Consider the following 17,821-nt stretch of genomic DNA (forward strand, 5'->3'; position numbering starts at 1 on the left):
TGGGAGGACTAGCGAGATTTGGATTCAGAAGTTCCCGGTGCAAATCTCACACGTGCCTGTGACTCACTGTGATGTTAGGTAAGTTATTAGCTTTTATGACTTAGTTTCCTCAAATGTAAAATGGGGGTGCGTCAGTCAGCGTGGCACAAAGTACCACAAAGCAGCACAGACCGGGTAGCTTAAACAAAAGAATTCTATTGCCTCACAGTTCTGGAAGCTAGAAGTCCAAGGTGTTGGCCAGGTTGGTTCCTTCTGGGGGTCTCCAGGGAGGATCCATTCCAGGCCTGTCTCCATGGCATGTAGGTGGCTGTCTTGTCCCTGTCTTCACATTGTCTTCTCTGCAGGCGTGTCTGCGTCCAGATTCCCTCCTCTTGTAAGAACACCAGTCAGATTAGATTACAGCGCATCCTAATAACTTCATTTTAATTTAATTACCTCTTCAAAGATCTTATCTTCGAATAGGGTTCCATTCTGGGGTGCTGGGGGTTAGGATTTCCACACAGGAATTTTAGGGGTGAAGTTCAGCCCCTCACGGGGGTAATGATGCTATCTGTCGGTCTACATCACAAGAAGATACCGAGGATCCCATGTGATAATATAAGAGGGCATGTTAGGGGCGCCCGAGTGGCCTAGTCGGGTAAGCATCTAACTTCGGCTCAGGTCATGATCTCGTGGCCCGTGGGTTCGAGCCCCGCGTCGGGCTCTGTGCTGTCAGTGCCGAGCCCGCTTCAGATCTTCCACCCGCATCTTTCTCTGCCCCTCTCCTGCTCGCACGCACGCTCGCTCTCTCCCTCTCTCAAAAATAAAGAAAGAAACATTAAAAAAAGGGACATGTTAGAAGCTGAGCATGGTGTAGACAAGAGGCTCTGTACAAACAGAGTTGCTTTCTCTGACATTGGTTCCGGCAAGTCTGTCCCAGTAAGAGCTGCTGGATGGAGTCAGCTTTCCGGCTGCTATTCTAGAACTAGAAGCCTCTATCATCTGTACAGGGCTCCATGAAGTCATTTGGTCTGAGCTTGGCTCCAATGTGTAATCTGTCTGTTGAATCTGTGCTCAGCAATTAGCCCTCAACAGCCAACTCAGCACTGCCGAGTACCCACTCCATCGTCAACACGAACGCAGCCCCAGGCGCTGAAATCGAGCAGTAGGATTTGGTTATAAAAGAGTCACCCTGGTGATTCAGATTGTTGGCATTATTTGTTTCTGTAGATTATCATCTAAACGAAAATACAACATTAAAAATTTTTATTTTTGTTTTTTTTACATTTATTTATTTTTGAGAGGCAGAGAGAGACAGAGCACAAGTGGGGGAGGGGCAGAGAGAGAAGGAGACACCGAATCCGAAGCAGGCTCCAGGCTCCCGGCCGTCAGCACAGAGCCCCACGCGGGGCTCGAACTCACAGACCGTGAGATCGGGACCTGAGCCGAAGTCGGACGCTTAACTGACTGAGCCACCCAGGCGCTCCCAAAATTAAAAAACTTTCATATTAAACTTTTGGACCTCCGAGAACGTGTCCTTGGGTCCCCATCGGAGAAGCGCTGTTGTGTGCGAACAAGACTGAATTGTGGGTTTAATCCAGAGCAGTTGCGTATAGGCTAGATCCATGGAGGGCTGCGTGCCAGTTCACGGGCTCCCTGATGTCGGGTGCAACATTTTATGTGTCTGTGCACATGTGCTGTGGTAGACTGTGAAAATGGCCACAGAGTCCTCCCCCGCTGAACGTCCATACTCTGGCAACATGACACTGAATCCTCCCAGTAGGAGCTACGGTCGATTTGTCCACGCCTCCAGTGGTCACTGACTTGCTGTGGTCAATGGGGTGGGTGGTAGCAGATGGAATCCAGGCAGAGACTTGCATAGCGCTTGACGTTGGATGTCACCTTATCTTGCTGAAATCCTGAATTCACTGTATGAACGGGCCCAGTGTAGGCTGGCAGAGGATGACAGGCCACGTGGAGAAGGGCCCTGGTTTCCCAGCCAAGAGTCAGACGACTGCTGGCCGGCAGGCTGTGGACTGCCCGATGCATGTGCCGTCCTGGGCCATTCAACCCCTGGGCGAGCTGTGAGTCCAGGCGATACTGACTGAGCCTAGGCCGTTGACTGTAGACTTACAAGCAATAATAACTGTTGTTTTAAGCCGCTAAGTTTTGGGGTGTTTTGTTATCTAGCAATAAATGTCTGATACACATGCACTTCTTCTTTTTTTTTTTTTTTTTTCTGGGAAGAGTAATCTTGTCTTTTAGCAGATTTCTGGAGGGATCTGATATCCTTCTAAAGGAGAACATAGGTAAGAAAAAGTTGTATGAGAAAACCCAGCTGGGGGTTCTCAAACTGTTGAACAGCGAGAAAAGGCTCCTGTGTGTATTTGGGTGTATTTTAATGGGTGTATTTTCGTGAATTCTAGGACTAAACCTAGAAGTAGGTTAAGAGTGATGGATATTCACTGAGGATTAGAAAGAAAATACCTCATTATACATAGGTACTTGTATTCCTTTAGATTTGTATTATCGTTTTAAGGAAAAGTTCTATTTCGAGTTATAAGAAAACGCATCCTAGTTTGGAAAACTCCTCCAACCCCCCCTCTCTCGGTCAACCATGCTAGCAAAAGACCCAGCTCTTTGGAGCACAACCATACCGTCGCTTACCTGGGACAGCTATTGGAGGGCTCTCTTTGCAGGCTCTTGTAGAGCTGTGTCTGTGCAAAGCCGTGTGTTGCTTTAAAATCTGTTTTATATGATTAAATAGGCTTGATTACGAATAGTAATTTGGCATCAGAAATAGGAGAAGGTTTCGTCCCTAAAAAGATAGTCTGAGTAATAGCATATTTGCGTAGCTTAAATATAGCCAGAGGTCCGCAGTTAACTTCTGCCATCATGAAGCTTCGGGCCGAGGTCGTGGAGGAGAGAGGGAGAACGGCGGAAGGCATGGCCTTGGGTGGGTCATGGGCTTCAGAGTGGAAAGGTCTCCCCTTCGAGGCGAGAGAGCTGGGCTGCCCCGCTCTGAGCGTTCCTGCCAGGAAGAGGAATGGATTAGCCTTTGGGTGGCGGGTCCCAGGCCAGGCGGCTGCACATCCTCACGTGGCCTCGGGGCTGATATCGAAGACCTCATGCAGTCATCAAGAGGGCAGATGGGGGGAAGCCCTGCTTCGTGCTCTTAGCTAGAATGTCCTGAGTGCTCTGAAGTCTTTTCTCTCCCATTCTTCACGAATCCTTTCCCCTTCCCTTCTTTCTTTGTGTTGCATGTTATGCAACATTTCCCCTGCCCCCCCCCCTTGGAGATTTCGTAGTATTGTTCATCCCTTCCTGGAAATTAATGGGGTTAGTGAACACTGACGCTGAAGACACAGCTGCTGCTCTGAGAATCCCGTGGCTTTGACATAGCCAAGGACACCGAAAGTGACCGTGCGCACTTTGGTAACTGTTGTGACAGAAGCATGTGTGGGATGTCAGGGGAGCGCAGGGAGGGAGGCGTAGTGAATCCAAACTAGGCTGGGCCTATCTAGGAAGGCTTCGTGGAGGAGGGGGCTCAGTCTTCTTCAGCCAAGATTTTAAAAGTATTAAGCATCGAGTAATCAGAAGCTTGAAAACCTCCTCGCTGGCCACTGATTGGATGCCGTGCTGTTGCCATGGGGAGAGGGGACACAGGCTGAGTTAGAGGTGCAATCCTAGCGTGCTCGGGCAAGGTAAACCAGGAGGGACCAAGTCCTTCAAGCTGTGATTCTCCTTGTCTTTAAGGCTCCTGGTTATGACCCTTGATCCCTGAACACATTGGCAAACTGAGGTAAGAAAGATGACAGCGTCCTGCCTGAAAGAGACTGAGCGTCTACCCCACCCTGTGTCCCCGTGTCCCTGTTTGCTTGGAGGCCAGCCACTTGTCACCCTAAGCCAGCCAGCCCTAGGCAGCCAGGCTGCTGCCGGGCTCCCTGGGAGAGAAGGTCATCTATTATGTAAGTGTCATCCATATTCTGGCTAGTGATCAGGGGTGACATTTAATTTTTTTTCCATTATGTGGAATAATTTAAGATTGTGTTACGAGTGTCATTATTATTGCAATTTCCCGGTAATAAAAACAGCATCAATTATTTAATGTCACCTTGCGCGTCTGGGTTAAGTGGGGTTGATGGGAGCAGAGGCTGGGCGGGGGAGGAGGCCCAGCCCACGTGGGCTCCAGCTACCTTCCGAAACATCAGCTTGCCGTGAGTGCCGGTGGGGAGGGAGTGCGGCCCCTCTTGCGGTCCTCATCCCCCTTCTCCGCTGGGGCTGGGTGGCTGGCAGGGGCACCAGTAATCCTTTGACCTTTCCCTCCACCCTCCATTAGAGAGCACTGACCCGCGGGCAAACCTCAATTCAAGAGGCTGCACTCCATGGGGCTGGGGTGGCTTAGAGTCAGGACTCCCCCAGCCTGAATGAACATGGCAGGCAGCGCGCCCAGGAGAGTCAGAGGTCGGTCTGCTTTGCCCTCCCTGACGGTTATTAGTAGCAATGACATCCTAGTGGGAGAAGAACCAGGGACAGGTGGGCACGTTGAAGCAAACCCATCAAGCTTCTTACAGCGAGCTTTGGGGCTTGCAGACCTCTGGCTCCCCCATGTCACGTATCCATAGTTGTGCCCTGCCCGGGGGCTGCTGTTTGCTGTTACAGACTTTTTTGTCTGGACGTGACTACATGCTCTTGGCTACACTCTAGGCTTTTCCTTGTGGGACTGATTTCTCTGGGGCTCTAGAAACCTCAGGCTCGTGCCTGGGACAGCAAACCCTGATGAGTAGTCCCCGGATGGTATTTCTTAGAGGAGATATATGTATGATTCCTTGAAACCTGTGTGTTTTCTTTTTCTTTTATTTGAGAGAACTTGAGCAGGGGAGGGGCAGAGAGAGAGAGAGAGAGAGAGAGAGAGAGAGAATCCTAAGCAGGTTCCATGATCAGTGCAGAGCCTGACGCAGGCTTGATCTTACAACCATGAGATCATGACCTAGACGAAATCAAGAGTTGGACGCTTAACTGACTGAGCCACCCAGGCGCCCCAAAGCCTTTATGTTTCCATGTAAGGCATATTGTGGGGCTGCTTCCTTTCTCCCTCCCCCACTTTTATTTCATCCTTTCCTTTTCTCTCCATTCCTTCTCTTTTGCTTCTGGGAAGTGCTCATTATTCTCCAGGTCCTGCCCCTTTTGCACAGCCTTTCCAGAGTGAGTGGAAATTGTTGTGTTTGTTCTGGACCGGACACTCGCTCTGAGCCATTAACAACAACATTAGTAATAACAATAATAATTCTGTCACAAGAAGACAGTGATCTCAAGTTCCACGGCCCTTGATGGTGTTGCCTGGGGCCTCCCAGCAGCACCCACCCCTGCTTTCGGGACGAAACTGGATTTGGAGGGGCGTGTAGGGGTCGGGGAGGAGGGCAGGAGGAGGGCTTGGGGGAGGGGGTGGTGCAGAAGAAAATCAAGACTGGTGGCTTGGGAAGGGGCCTGTGTGTCTGGCACCTTGACATTTGGGAGCTGCAGGGTGACAGGGCAACCCCGAAGGGCCTGGAGTGCCAGGAGCCCGGCTGCAGCTGTCAGGGAGAGCAGGGGGACCCATCCCCGTCTGATGGACGGCTGAGCCGGCTGTCAGGGCTGCAGTGGAGAGCTGAGCAGCTTGCATTAGTCAAATGTCTGCCCTGGAAAGGATCATGCTCTCACCTTCCTGTCCTCGTGGGACCCTCAAGGATTGAGTAGGAAGCACAATTGGAAAAGCTTTGCAGAAGATTTAAAAAAGAAAGAAAAAGAAAGAAAGAAAGAAAGAAAGAAAGAAGAAGGAAGGAAAGAAAGAAAAAGAAAGAAAGAAAAGGGAAGGAAGGAGAGAAAGAAGGAAAGAAAGAAAAGAAGGAAAGAAAGAAAGAAAGAAAGAAAGAGAAAGAAAGAAAGAAAGAAAGAAAGAAAGAAAGAAAGAAAGAAAAGGGAAGGAAGGAGAGAAAGAAAGAAAGAAAAGAAGGAAGGAAGGAAAGAAAGAAAGAAAGAAGGAAAGGAAAGAAAGAAAAGGAAAGCCCCAGAAATGTAAGGACATGCTAACATCAAGTAAAGAGGGCTGTGTTCCCATCAGCAAAGCAAGAGGAGGATGCAGAGAAGGAATTTCTCACTGGGGTCACTCACATGCAGGCCAAGGCCTTCTGTGTTTAAGGCAGTGCTCCCTCCACCTGCAGTGTGAGTGCTCCAGGAGCAGACGGGGCTCTGCGGAGCGTGGGGGTGGGGGTGGGGGGCTGGCAGTGTCAGCCCTGCGGGACCGTCCCACAGATGCTTCCTGGCTTTCCCCCCACCTTCAGGGGCATTATGATAAAGCCACCAGAGCAGGGTCACCATCCCCCACTGGGACCATTCCTGGAAATTCCAAGGGATGTGTTTCTATTTCTGTTTTCCTCATCGGTGGTTGAGAATGGAGGGCAGGGACATTGAGAATCCCAGAAGGGAGTCTGGAAGGAGCCCCGGGAGGCCGGCCGGTGCCTGGGCTCAGAGGCATGTGGAGAGTGCTGCCGGGGCGTGGGTGTAGACGTCGTTCTTGGCTTCGCCCCGGATGCCCCCCGCGGCTCTCTGCTGCATGGCTCACCCCAGGCCTTCCGAGGCAAGGTGTGGGATGGGGCGCACCGGAGGAGGCTGGGGACAGGTGGAATATGCTGGGTCCTTGTCTCGCTTTTAGAAGGACAGCTTCTAAGTGAAGTTGGAGGGGGGATAAAATGGTAAACGCAGACGGCGGGGAAAGGGAACGCTTGCCTTGCCGTGTCTGGCCTGAAACACGGTCTCCAGAAATCCTGGCGGCTTCTTGCCTTAGTTTCCAGTCTTTGCACAAACGCCATGGTCTCGGAGAGGCCTCCCTCAGCATCTTGCCTGGAGGAGCACGCCGTCTGTAACAGTTTGCGACCAGCTGGTACACCTTCAGGTGCTGGGACAGAGCCCGGCTCACCCCGGGAACCCAGCGAGGACTCCGCTGTGCTAGGAACGCCGTGGGAACGGTTGGACCTCCTCTTTCTCCTTGTATTATCGCTTCCTGGCGCTCTGTTTTATATCCGGTATTAGTTTATTGTCTGTCTCCGGAAGGAGAGTGCCAAGATTCAGGAGCCCAGGGGGCTGGGCTACTTGGACCAGAACCTGGCACAGTTCTGGTATACAGTTGATGCTTAATAAGAGTTTGCCAGATGCCTGAAGGCGAGCGGCCTTCCAAGACAAAGTGGCAGAAGTCTTCCCTTCGCAGTGCAAAAGAGGGCCTGCGAGTTTCCGGCACCGCAAACAACATGGGGAGCTTTGGGGCCCTGCCCGTCCTAAGTTGTTCTTTTTTTTTTTTTTAATTAATTTATTTTTTTTAACGTTTATTTATTTTTGAGACAGAGAGAGACAGAGCACGGACGGGGGAGGGTCAGAGAGAGGGAGACACAGAATCTGAAACAGGCTCCAGGCTCTGAGCTGTCAGCACAGAGCCCGACGCGGGACTCGAACTCACGGACCTCGAGATCGTGACCTGAGCCGAAGTCGGCTGCTCAACCGACTGAGCCACACAGGCGCCCCTGTCCTAAGTTGTTCTAAAGCGTTCCCCAGCCTCCGCCTGTTGACGCTCGGCTAGATCACTCTTTGTTGGGGGGGCTGTCCTGGGCGGCACCCCCCTGGCTGCTGTCCGTTAGATGCCGGTACCACTCCTGTCCCCCACCCCACGCACACAGAGAAGAGCCCACTGCCAGTGTGCCCTGCCTGGGGGGCGAAATCACCGCGGTTGAAAACCACTGTTGTCGGCTACACCCAGCTCTGCCCAAGCTGCACCTTGCTAAATGGGCCAAGTAACCAGCCTCGAGCATCTGAACGCTGTGGCATTTCTGCGCAACGAAGCGGCTCTCTTTTCATCTGCTTTCCCCAGGTGCGCCTCAATCACGTCGTAAAAAGAAGGAAGACCAGGGCAGGAGAATCAGCCGACACAAGCTCGTAGCGACACGCGTCTTTCAGGGCTGCGGTGGTTCCTCGATGTCAGGGTGAGGTGTAGAATTGGAAATAATTAAAGCGTAGAAACAAACAAAGAGCTGTGACGATATGGCCCACGGCACAAGCACAGACACCAGCTGTCCCTCGGGGGTGCTGACAGGGGGTTTCAGCAGGGAGCGGGACTGGCCCTCTCGAAGTCCCTTCTGTCCCCATGATTCTGTCCATCTGTAGTGCCAGCCTTGACTGTGATATGCTGTGACAGGCTGCCTTGCTTTGTGCTTCTCCCAGTGACAGAGCCGGTGAGATCCTGTAGCCCCTAGGACTCCGTAAAGGGACCCGAGGACTCTAATGAGGGAAGCTCAGACACAGCCACGAGGCATTTTTGTTTCCCCTTTTAGAACAAGTTTCAAAAAAAAAAAGGTGGGGGGCGTCTGGGTGGCTCAGTCGGTTAAGCATCAAACTTAGGCTCAGGTCATGATCTCACGGTTTCTGAGTCCGAGCCCCGCATCGGGCTCTGTGCTGACAGCTCAGAGCCTGGAGCCTGCTTCGGATTCTGTGTTTCCCCTCTATCTCTGCCTCTCCCCTGCTCACGCTCTGTTTCTCCCTCTCTCTTTCTCTCTCACTCTCAAAAATAAACATTAAAAAAATAAAAAAAATTAAAAAGTCCAGGGGCATCTGGGTGGCTAGGTCTGTTAAACATCCAACTTCAGCTCAGGTCATGATCTCAACGGCTCGTGAGTTCCAGCCCCGCATCAGACTGTGTGCTGACAGCTTGGAGCCTGGAGCCTACTTCAGATTCTGTGTCTCTCTCTTTCTCTGACCCTCCCCCACTTATGCTCTGTGTCTCTCTCTCTCTCTCAAAAATAAACATTAATAAAATAAAATAAAATAAAATAAAATAAAATAAAATAAAATAAAACAAAACAAGGTTTAACGACTGTTGGCACCCTTATTAACGTGTATCATAGAGGGTGTTATAAATAAAATGATTAGAATAATATCGATGTATTGGACAAGTGGGAAGACATGAGGGAGGGCTTATGTTTTCATTTGCAACCATTAATTATAAAGAAATAATTGAATAAGCAATCTGAATTATTAGATTCTCTTTCTGATTCCTGGTCCACAGAAAACAGGAAGGTGCGTTTGTGTGTGTGTGTGTGTGTGTGTGAGACACAGTCAGCCATAACTTTGGTGAGATTCCTTCATGAAAAAAGCTTAAGCAAGAATTTTAGCAGTTGCTTGTAAATGGATGCATTTCACTGCATCATCAGCCTTCTCCTCTCCCATATCAGAGACACATATTTTAAATGGAAACTTCTGTTTGGAACTACGTTTGCCTGGGTTTCAAAAAATATCTGTGTTTTTTTTTTTTTTTTTTTGCCCATTGCGATGATTCTACTCCCCTTCCCTTAGCAACTAGCATCAACATGTTTGGATGAAAGTGGAGGATGAAAGCCATTTTGGGGGGGACTTACCCATCTTCCTCATTCCCGTCGAGATCTTACACATTGTAAACTGTCAGCAGGGTGGGGGGGGGGGTTCCGTGGATGGCTTTGGAAGAGAAGGTTGGCCCCATTATGGATTCATCGATCTGTTCCTACTCGAATATAGCCTCCATGAAAAGCTGTGACTTTGTCTTGTTCCCCAAGTCTGCACGAAGTTGGCGGTAAATAAGGTTTTGTTACATAAACAGGGGGCTCAAAATCCAGACTTTGCCTGATTGATGTAAAAACCGTCACATTAACTAGTTACAAAGCACAAGGGTGACATGGCTGTCTTAAGGTCTGTCTGGACTTCACACCAGATATGTTGGGTCCCCGGGACTGTCCCTGTTTCCTTCTTTTGAGGTGCTTTTGTTTGGCTCTCCTCTCCTTTTGATCTCATGAGAAACGTGAAGGTGGTCAGTTACCAAGAATGTTGACCTTATTCCAGAGCGAGGCTGCCATCTGAGAGAACCTGCCATATTGGCTTCTTTCGACAGTTCAGGAACGGAGCCCCTTGTGCCGTTGCCTGGCAGTGGTGAAGCGTGGGATGGGGCCCCATCTTTCCCAGTACGTGTTTTTCCCATTTCTAGGATCAGCATCGATCCTCCGACCCCAGAGTTTTTGTCACCCCGAAAGCCCCACGCCCAGAAAGTGAGTTGTCTTCCTTGTGAGCCGGCCTGGCCAGACATCTGGGTCTGGTGGTTTTGGTAGAGACCGGCCAGCTGCGTGGGCAGCTCTGAGCTGGAGGAGTCTGGGGGATGAAGGTCGTGGGGGTGTTACAGTGACATCACTGCTTCTTGTTTCAGGGTGCCGCAGAAGACCCCCCAACGGCCCTGGCACTGAACTTCGCCCCTGCGTTGATGAAGAAGTCTGACGCTGAGGGTCCCAGGCTGCTCTTCCCCGAGAGTGAACTTTCCATCCGGATAGGTAGAGCTGGGCTTCTTTCAGGCAAGCTCCCTGCAGACCCGGGGCTGAGTCAGGCAGGATAGGTGGGAAACGGCAGGTGTTCTGTCCATCCGAATTCCTCACCCCGCAGTTGCATGACGCTGAACTGGGGTCTGGCCCCATGCCTTCCTCTCTTGTCGTTCTCCAAACCACCTGCTTCCCGCACAGGAGCTCACAGTGCCTTTCCATCGTCTTTCCAGCTTGGCTGAGTGGGCAGGGACCTCTCTGATGGGGCAGGGCCGGTCTGGGTCACAGCATCTGGCGTTTGTCCCTCCGTCTCCCCATCCCTGACAGACCCTAAATGCTCCTTTCCACTCGTGTGACTTTCATTTTTCTTTTTTTTTTTTTTTTTTGATTCATCTGGGAAACTGTGGATGTTTCTCTCACTGATTCAGTTTGGAGCCAGAAAACTCTTAAGGTAGAGGGAATGCGCTCCCCGAGAGGGATCTCATCACAGTTCATAAATCCCCAGGGGGGAGGTGTGGAAGGGGCTGGTGCCCACTGACAAGGAGTGGAAGGTGCACGGGCAGAAGTACATTGGTTTCCGGTTTCGGGGTAAGACTGCCCCTCCTTGCCTCTTCTTTGCTCACTCACTCAGGGCATTTGGCCAATTTAAGGGTCCGTTAGCATGAGGAGAGGTGGATGCCTTTCTTTCCCTAGCCCCTGCCCTTCCCACTTCCTCTGTAGACCACGGACGTGCAAAAGACACCTCCTCCCCTGCACAGAGTTCTCTCTCTCTTTTTTTAATTTTTACTTTTTTTGGTGGGGGGGGGGTGGACAGAGAGAGAATCCCAAGCAGGCTCTGTACTGTCAGCACAGAGCCTGATGCGGGTCTCGATCTCATGAACTGTGAGATCATGACCTGAGCTGAAATCAGGAGTCGGATGCTTAACCGATTGAGCCACCCAGGCGCCCCCTGACGGAGTTCTCTCTTGAGTGAATTGGGCAGAAGCAGACTGGCTGGGTGATTCAAGGGAGAAAAGCCCTTTCACACTTCCGTGCTGGTATTTTAATTCAATCTTTTTGTCATGTGTAGGCTGCGACGAATCTCTAGACCTCAGGGGGAGTAAATGTTAGAGCGATGCTGGTTCTCCGATCTGTGTTCAGACTGTGCCCTGCATGAATTATTCATGGAGAACTCGAATATCTTCCCCACTCGGGTTGATCCTCTCTGCCTCTTACAGCTTCCTAGGGGGATGTAACCGGGAAGCGGAAACTCATCTAACATCAGCTCACGTAATAGAGGGCTTAGCACAGAAAAATCTGCCCCCTGCCTCCCATCACACGTGCCATTCGTAGTCCAATCAGAGCGACTCAGGTGTTGTCCACTGTTCCTTTTCTATCGGGGAGTCACGAACTGTCTGGAAACCGGATGGGGCACTGTCCTCCAGGAAAGCTTGTCACTTTTTGTGCCGAACCGTGGGAACACGTGTCAACTCTTACTGGCCATACCGGGCTAGCACTCCTGTGGACCCCTCTGAAGACTTTACAAAAGTCCTGATTCTGAGCCTTCTCTAGGATGAAAAAGTTGACCAGATTTTATTCTGTCCTATTTTTTTGGTTTTGTTTTGTCTTCAAGGCCACAGGGGGGAAGGTTCAGAGCGTGTCAGTGAAAACAGTGTCAGTCCCCTGTGCTAGACCTTGTCCAGTGGGGCCATGAGAACATAGAGCCAGCGGGAGTAGGCCGTGCAGGGGAGCCTCCTGGGACCGTGGGGTCTTCTTGGCAACCCAGGTTGAGTGGGGGTGGCAGCGGTGAGTGGGGGTGGCAGGCTGTGTGGGAGGGAGATGCAGTCCTATCCTCTGCTCAGGAACACCGAGGCCTGTTACCAGGCTACCTCCGGTCGCCATTGCTAACTGGTCAGACGCAAAGGCAAAGATCCCTTGCGGGGAGCACAAAGATGATTCGCCGAGACTGAGGGATCCCAGCCATCTCCAGAAAGGTCTCTCTTCGGCTCACTTGGACACGCCTGTGCATGTCAGGCAGTTGACAACCCTAAAACCGATAATGGCTATTTGCTGACTGGCCTCACGCAGATCAAGCCTGAATATGCATTATTTGTGCCATCTGGATGTGCCCTTAAGCTGGCTGTAAGTGCAACGTGGAGATCGGTTTAATGGGTGTTTAGTGAATAACATTAGCCTTTAAAAAATAATATTGGTGCCGCTGTTATAATGTCCCATAATTGGTTCAGCAAGAGGACAAGCCAGAGAAGCCACACTGTGGGAGAGAAGATTCAGCTATTCTGAGTGGTGGTGGCAACCCCACGGAGCCGGGGAAAGCATTTATGAGATACTTTTCCCATTTAGCTCCTGGTGCCTAATGTTTTACGATGGCAACTCTTCTCAAGGCTGGGGATATTTTGGGATTAGCTAGACCAGAAGTTCTTTTAAAACCATCAGTCAATCTCTCTCTCTTTCAATTCAGCTGTTTATTTCTCTCCCTCTCCAACTGGCTTTCTTTTAATTAAAAAAGTAATCACATGGATTAAAAACGGAGAAGTAATTTTTCTTCCAACTTCAACTCTTTTACGGTCCAGGCATCCATCTCACACACACACACACACACACTCTTTCTTGTGGGTCCTTTCAGAAATGGTACGTTCATACAGTTGTGCTTGGCTCATGGTTTCGAACCTTGTGTTTTTCACTAAGCAATACATTTTAGCCTTAGTTTCCTGGGATGCTCACAGATTCATGCCATTCATGTTATTGGCTATCATTTTACTTACTTAGTTCCCTCTTGATGGCCCTATAGGTTGTTTTCAGTCTTTTGCTTTTTTAAAGAATGTGGCAGAGAGCATTCCTATACGTATACCTCTGTGGGCAATTATGTTGTTGAGTAAATTCTAGAAATTAGGTTAGAGGTTCTGTATATCTGGGGTCCATGAATGGGCACCAAAGGGTTCATGTATCTCTTGACATTTCATACATAATAATAGGTGTTTTTAGAAGGCAAAACTCCAAAACATCCATCTTTCTTCAGGTGGTGCCATGACCCCGATGTTCATCTCGATCTTGGGTTTTTCTGCCTCAACCTTACCCATTCAGCTGCCCAGTGGGATTTTTATTATTATTATTTTTATTGGCACTCCTTCTAGGCTAAAGAAGGGTAGTAAAAAAGTGAATCAGTCCCTCCTTTTACTAATTGGTAGCTATCCATTTCAGTCTGTTGTTTGTTCTGAGGATGTTGAAACTCTTCAAGAGTGAGGTTTTCTGTTTGCTTGTTTGTTTTTCATTGATCCATTAACATAGCAGATGGAGAATTGTCTGTAATTCTGCGTTATCTGTGGAAGGAGCAGGAATGGGTATTATTTTCCAGTAGAGAAACAGACGGATTAAATTTGGGAAATTATTTAGTTACGACGTGGTACTTAATTTTCTGTAAACCTTTCCAAAGCTTATTGGAGAGGTAAGTGAATGGGGACTTGAGTCAGGCAAGCATAGGCTGTAAGAAACTCCAGTTAGAAACAGATTTTCCTTTAGTGTCCTGTTCTTTTATAATGGGAGAAATCACCAGGCAGGAATAATTCTACCTAGACAGCCTGGTAGATTCGAAGGCATGTTTTACAAAGCAAAACCAATGCAAACCTAATGTCAAGCGGGTTATAGGTTTGCCTGAGCTACTGTCACCAGCCCACCGGCACCCTTTATTTGTTTGCATTTTAGTCTAAAATGTCAAACTCCTTCTCGGTTATGCTACTGACTTGCTAGGTAGTACCCTCCTGTGGAGACAGAACTGATCTCGGGAGAGAGAATTCGCCCCTTCTGACTCAAGGTTCCCAAGTGCCTGATGCCCAGATTAGCACCTACCGGGCTGTCCGTTCACAACCGGGATGGAGTTCAGGTGTTCCCTGGTGTCCTTCTCCCTCCTCAGGAACCCTCATTTGTCCACTGGATATCATGCTGTCCTCTTTTAATCTTGAACTCTCCCGTTTTCCCAGTTAAGCATCATCCCTTAGATGCCTCTGGGAAAACACTGGACAACACCGCGGAACACGGAGCTGTCCAGCAACCGACAGTGTTTTATTCCTGCTCAAGTGTTTGCATTTTTTTTTTAACGTTTATTTATTTTTGAGACAGAGACAGAGCATGAACGGGGGGAGGGTCAGAGAGAGAGGGAGACACAGAATCTGAAACAGGTTCCAGGCTCTGAGCCGTCAGCACAGAGCCCGACGCGGGGCTTGAACTCCCGGACCGCGAGATCGTGACCTGAGCCGAAGTCGGCCGCCCAACCGACTGAGCCACCCAGGCGCCCCTCAAGTGTTTGCATTTTAACTGGGGACAGTCTCTCCAGGTGGATGATGAACCTGTTCGTTGGATTTCCACACTGGTTGGCCTTTGGAGGATTATACTTTTAGGTAGCTGTGGGGTACTAGGGGAGGGCTCTGTTCTCTTCCCCCTGTGCAGGGAGAAATCCCCTCTCGGAAGACAACTGCCTGTTCTCTCTCTGAGTACATCCATGTGTATTCAACTCCCAACTGCTAGATGTCCTTGGCAACGAAATTCCTTGTAGTAGCCTAATCCTAGGGAAGCAAAGAGGGCTTACTTAAACAGCTCCCAGGCTCCTGTGACAATCGCTTTTTCTTTATTCTGTATCTTCTGACTTTGAGTCTTCTTCAAAGGAGACGCTCCCTCTGTCACCAATACTTACAGGCAAATTCAGTAAACTGAAATCTATCAAGAGTCCGATGTAGCTCCTAGGAGAAATTCTGAGTGTTTCTTTGTAGTTAGGTCTCCAAAATAGCGTGGTTAGGGAAATCTCTGAGATGTTTGTTAGTGGTTTTGACTTTTTATCAGTAAGATCTCTAAAGCTGCAAGAATAACTTCACAGTTTTTCCCGTAAGTTTAATGTGCTGGCATGTGGTTTTAGCAGTTAGACACCTCACCTCCCCTGTAATTGGTTGGTTAGGGGACACTTCAAAGTCTTTTCCTGGCCTGAGAGTTGTCAGGGGCCTGGAAAATAGGCTGGCCCTGGCATTGTTACCTGCTTTCTGGACCAGGGCCTGCAACCTGGGTTTCTTCATTAAAAGGTTGGGAATGAACCAAACCTGTCAGCACATGGCAATAGCAATGTGCCACATCTTAATACAGGAAAATATGAAAGTATTTTGCAGAATGATGAAGAGCAAAGCATTCAACAAAAATAATTACCAGGAGCTCTCTGGCATCCTGGACGTTGAAGGAAATAAGGAAGTAATACAGAAATACCCTCTTGGAGGGGCTCCTGGGTGGCTCAGACGGTTAAGCGTCCGACTTCGGCTCAGGTCATGATCTCACGGTTCGGGGGTTCGAGCCCCGCATTGGGGGTCTGTGCTGACAGCTCAGAGCCTGGAGCTGCTTCGGATTCTGTGTCTCCCTCTCTCTCTGCCCCTTCCCTGCTCATGCTCTGTCTCTCTCTCTCTCTCTCTCTCAAAATAATAAATATTAAAAAAAAAAAAAAAAAGAAATACTCTGTTGGACAGGGCTCTGCGTGGGGGTATGAGTGACTGTTAGCATGTCCCAGCTCCTGGAGGCATTACCGGGTGGGTCCATTTTATAGATTCTTTTGCTTCTGAAGAGCGTTATGTTTCACCTGATAGTTAACACTCAAGTGTTGCTTAGCCTGTCTGTGCGCCTTCTTCTAAGGGAGGCAGTCAATTTGGGGAGCGCATTTTCACGAGGCTTAGAAGCAATAATGGCACTTGCTTAGACTTGTATAAATCTGCTCGGGCTGCCATAACAAAGAACCACAGACTGGGTGGCTGCAACAGCAGAAGTTTATTTTCTCCCTGTTCTGGAGACTGGAAGTCTGGGGTCAGGGTGTCTGTAGCACTGGTTTCCTCTGAGCCCTCTCTCCTTGGTTCGTAGGTGGCCGCTTTCTCCCCTGAGTCCTTCCCTCTCTGTGTGAGGTGTCCTTATCGCTTCCACCTAAATTGGATGAGAGCCCACCCTAATGACCTCATTTTAACCTAATTACCTCTTGAAAGATCCTGTCTCCGAATACAGTTACCTGCTGGGGTACACAGGTTAAGGCTTCAACAAAGGAATCTGAGGGGCACACCCTCAGCCCAAGGCGGCGCTTAACAATTTTTTTTTTTAAAGTCATCTTCCCATGGATGGTAACCAGTCTAAAGGAACGCCAGGTGGCAAACGTTTCTTTCTGTCTTTTAGATTCTCTGACGGTATTTCTGTCTCCTCATCTGTTAGACTCATAGCCGGATGGTCTGGGAACATAGAGAAAAGGGTACAAAAAAGAACTGAATGAATTTGAAAAGTTACTAGGAGTCAGCACCAAGAAAGAAAGTTAGGGGATTTTAAGTTTGATCTTGTTTTTTGTTTTTTGTTTTTTTTTTGTATTTTTTGAACGTTTATTTTATTTTTGAGAAAGAGAGTCAGAGAGAGAGAGCGCACAAGCGGTGGAGAGGCAGAGAGAGAGCTCCAGGCTCCGAGCTGTCAGCGCAGAACCTGATGCAGAGCTTGAACCCACGAACCGTGAGATCATGACCTGAGCTGAAGTCAGACACTTGACCCGCTGAGCCACGCGGGCGCCCCTAAGTCTCATCTAAGGCTGCTGGCGAGTGTGGCCACCTATGCCAATGAAGTTAAAGGGGTAGAACACAGCTACCCACTGCCGTCATCCCACGAAATGAGAGATGGCTTCGGGGGAGATCAATATTAATACACAAGTGGACGTGCAAACGTGCTCTCCTGACAGTATTCACCTGCTAGGGCCGCATACCGCAAACTGGGTAGCTTAAACAACAGAAATTTATACTCTCCTGGCTCCGGGGACCAGAAGTCTGAAATTCGTGTCATCGGCACCACACCCTCTCCGGAGGCTCTGAGGGAAGATCCTTCCTTGGCTCTCGTAACTTCTGGCGGCACTGGAGTTCCTTGGCTTGTGGCCGCACCGCGCCAGTCTCTGCTGCCATTGGCACCTGGCCTTGTTCCTCGTGTGTCTGCGTCTGATTCTCCATCTCCCATAAAGACCCCGGTTGCTGGCTTTAGGACCCACACTAATCCAGTATGGCCGCCTCTTAATGACATCTGTACTCACGCCTCTGTTTCCAAGGAAGGTCCCTTTCTGAGGTTCTGGGTGGACGTGAGTTTTGGGGGGACACTTTTCAACCCAGTGCACTGACCAGTCCCCGTTTGTGATCAGTCCGTGACCAGGCTCTGGGAACTCAATTAGCGTGGAGGGGCTTGTTTGTCAAGCAGAAGTGAGGGAGAGGGGAGAACACGAGAGGAGACGGGAGGAGGCTAATCCTGGCAGTAATAAAAACCCATTTAATTCATCAGGAGCCTTTGGAGCAGCTGCTGGGCTCTTTGTTTGAAATATTCATGAAGTGTCTACCGAGGAGTTAGGGATACAGTCTCCTTATGCAAAATTTAACATTTGCTGGGCTAGCAGGTTCTATCATATTTATAAGAGTTCTGACACATTCATTTCAGCTCATAAGTCTATTAAACTG

The 17,821-nt window shown here is 49.5% G+C and overlaps 1 protein-coding gene across 2 annotated transcripts in view; it reads left to right on the plus strand.

Moving 5' to 3' along the window:
- Positions 1-17,821, plus strand: part of SLC39A11 (solute carrier family 39 member 11) — a 339,923-nt gene that overhangs the window by 90,768 nt on the left and 231,334 nt on the right. Inside the window, exon 5 of one of the 2 annotated variants that reach the window (XM_047081492.1) lies at positions 10,232-10,373. In XM_047081492.1, the coding sequence (XP_046937448.1) occupies positions 10,232-10,373 (142 nt within the window). The remainder of the gene's footprint in view (positions 1-10,231; positions 10,374-17,821) is intronic. The other variant, XM_047081493.1, reaches the window with a different exon arrangement.

This window comes from Lynx rufus, unplaced genomic scaffold (genome assembly GCF_022079265.1).
Source record: "Lynx rufus isolate CCGP_SWC_20201006 ecotype Redwood Valley unplaced genomic scaffold, mLynRuf1.p SCAF_18, whole genome shotgun sequence".
Classification (NCBI taxonomy): Eukaryota; Metazoa; Chordata; class Mammalia; order Carnivora; family Felidae; genus Lynx; species Lynx rufus.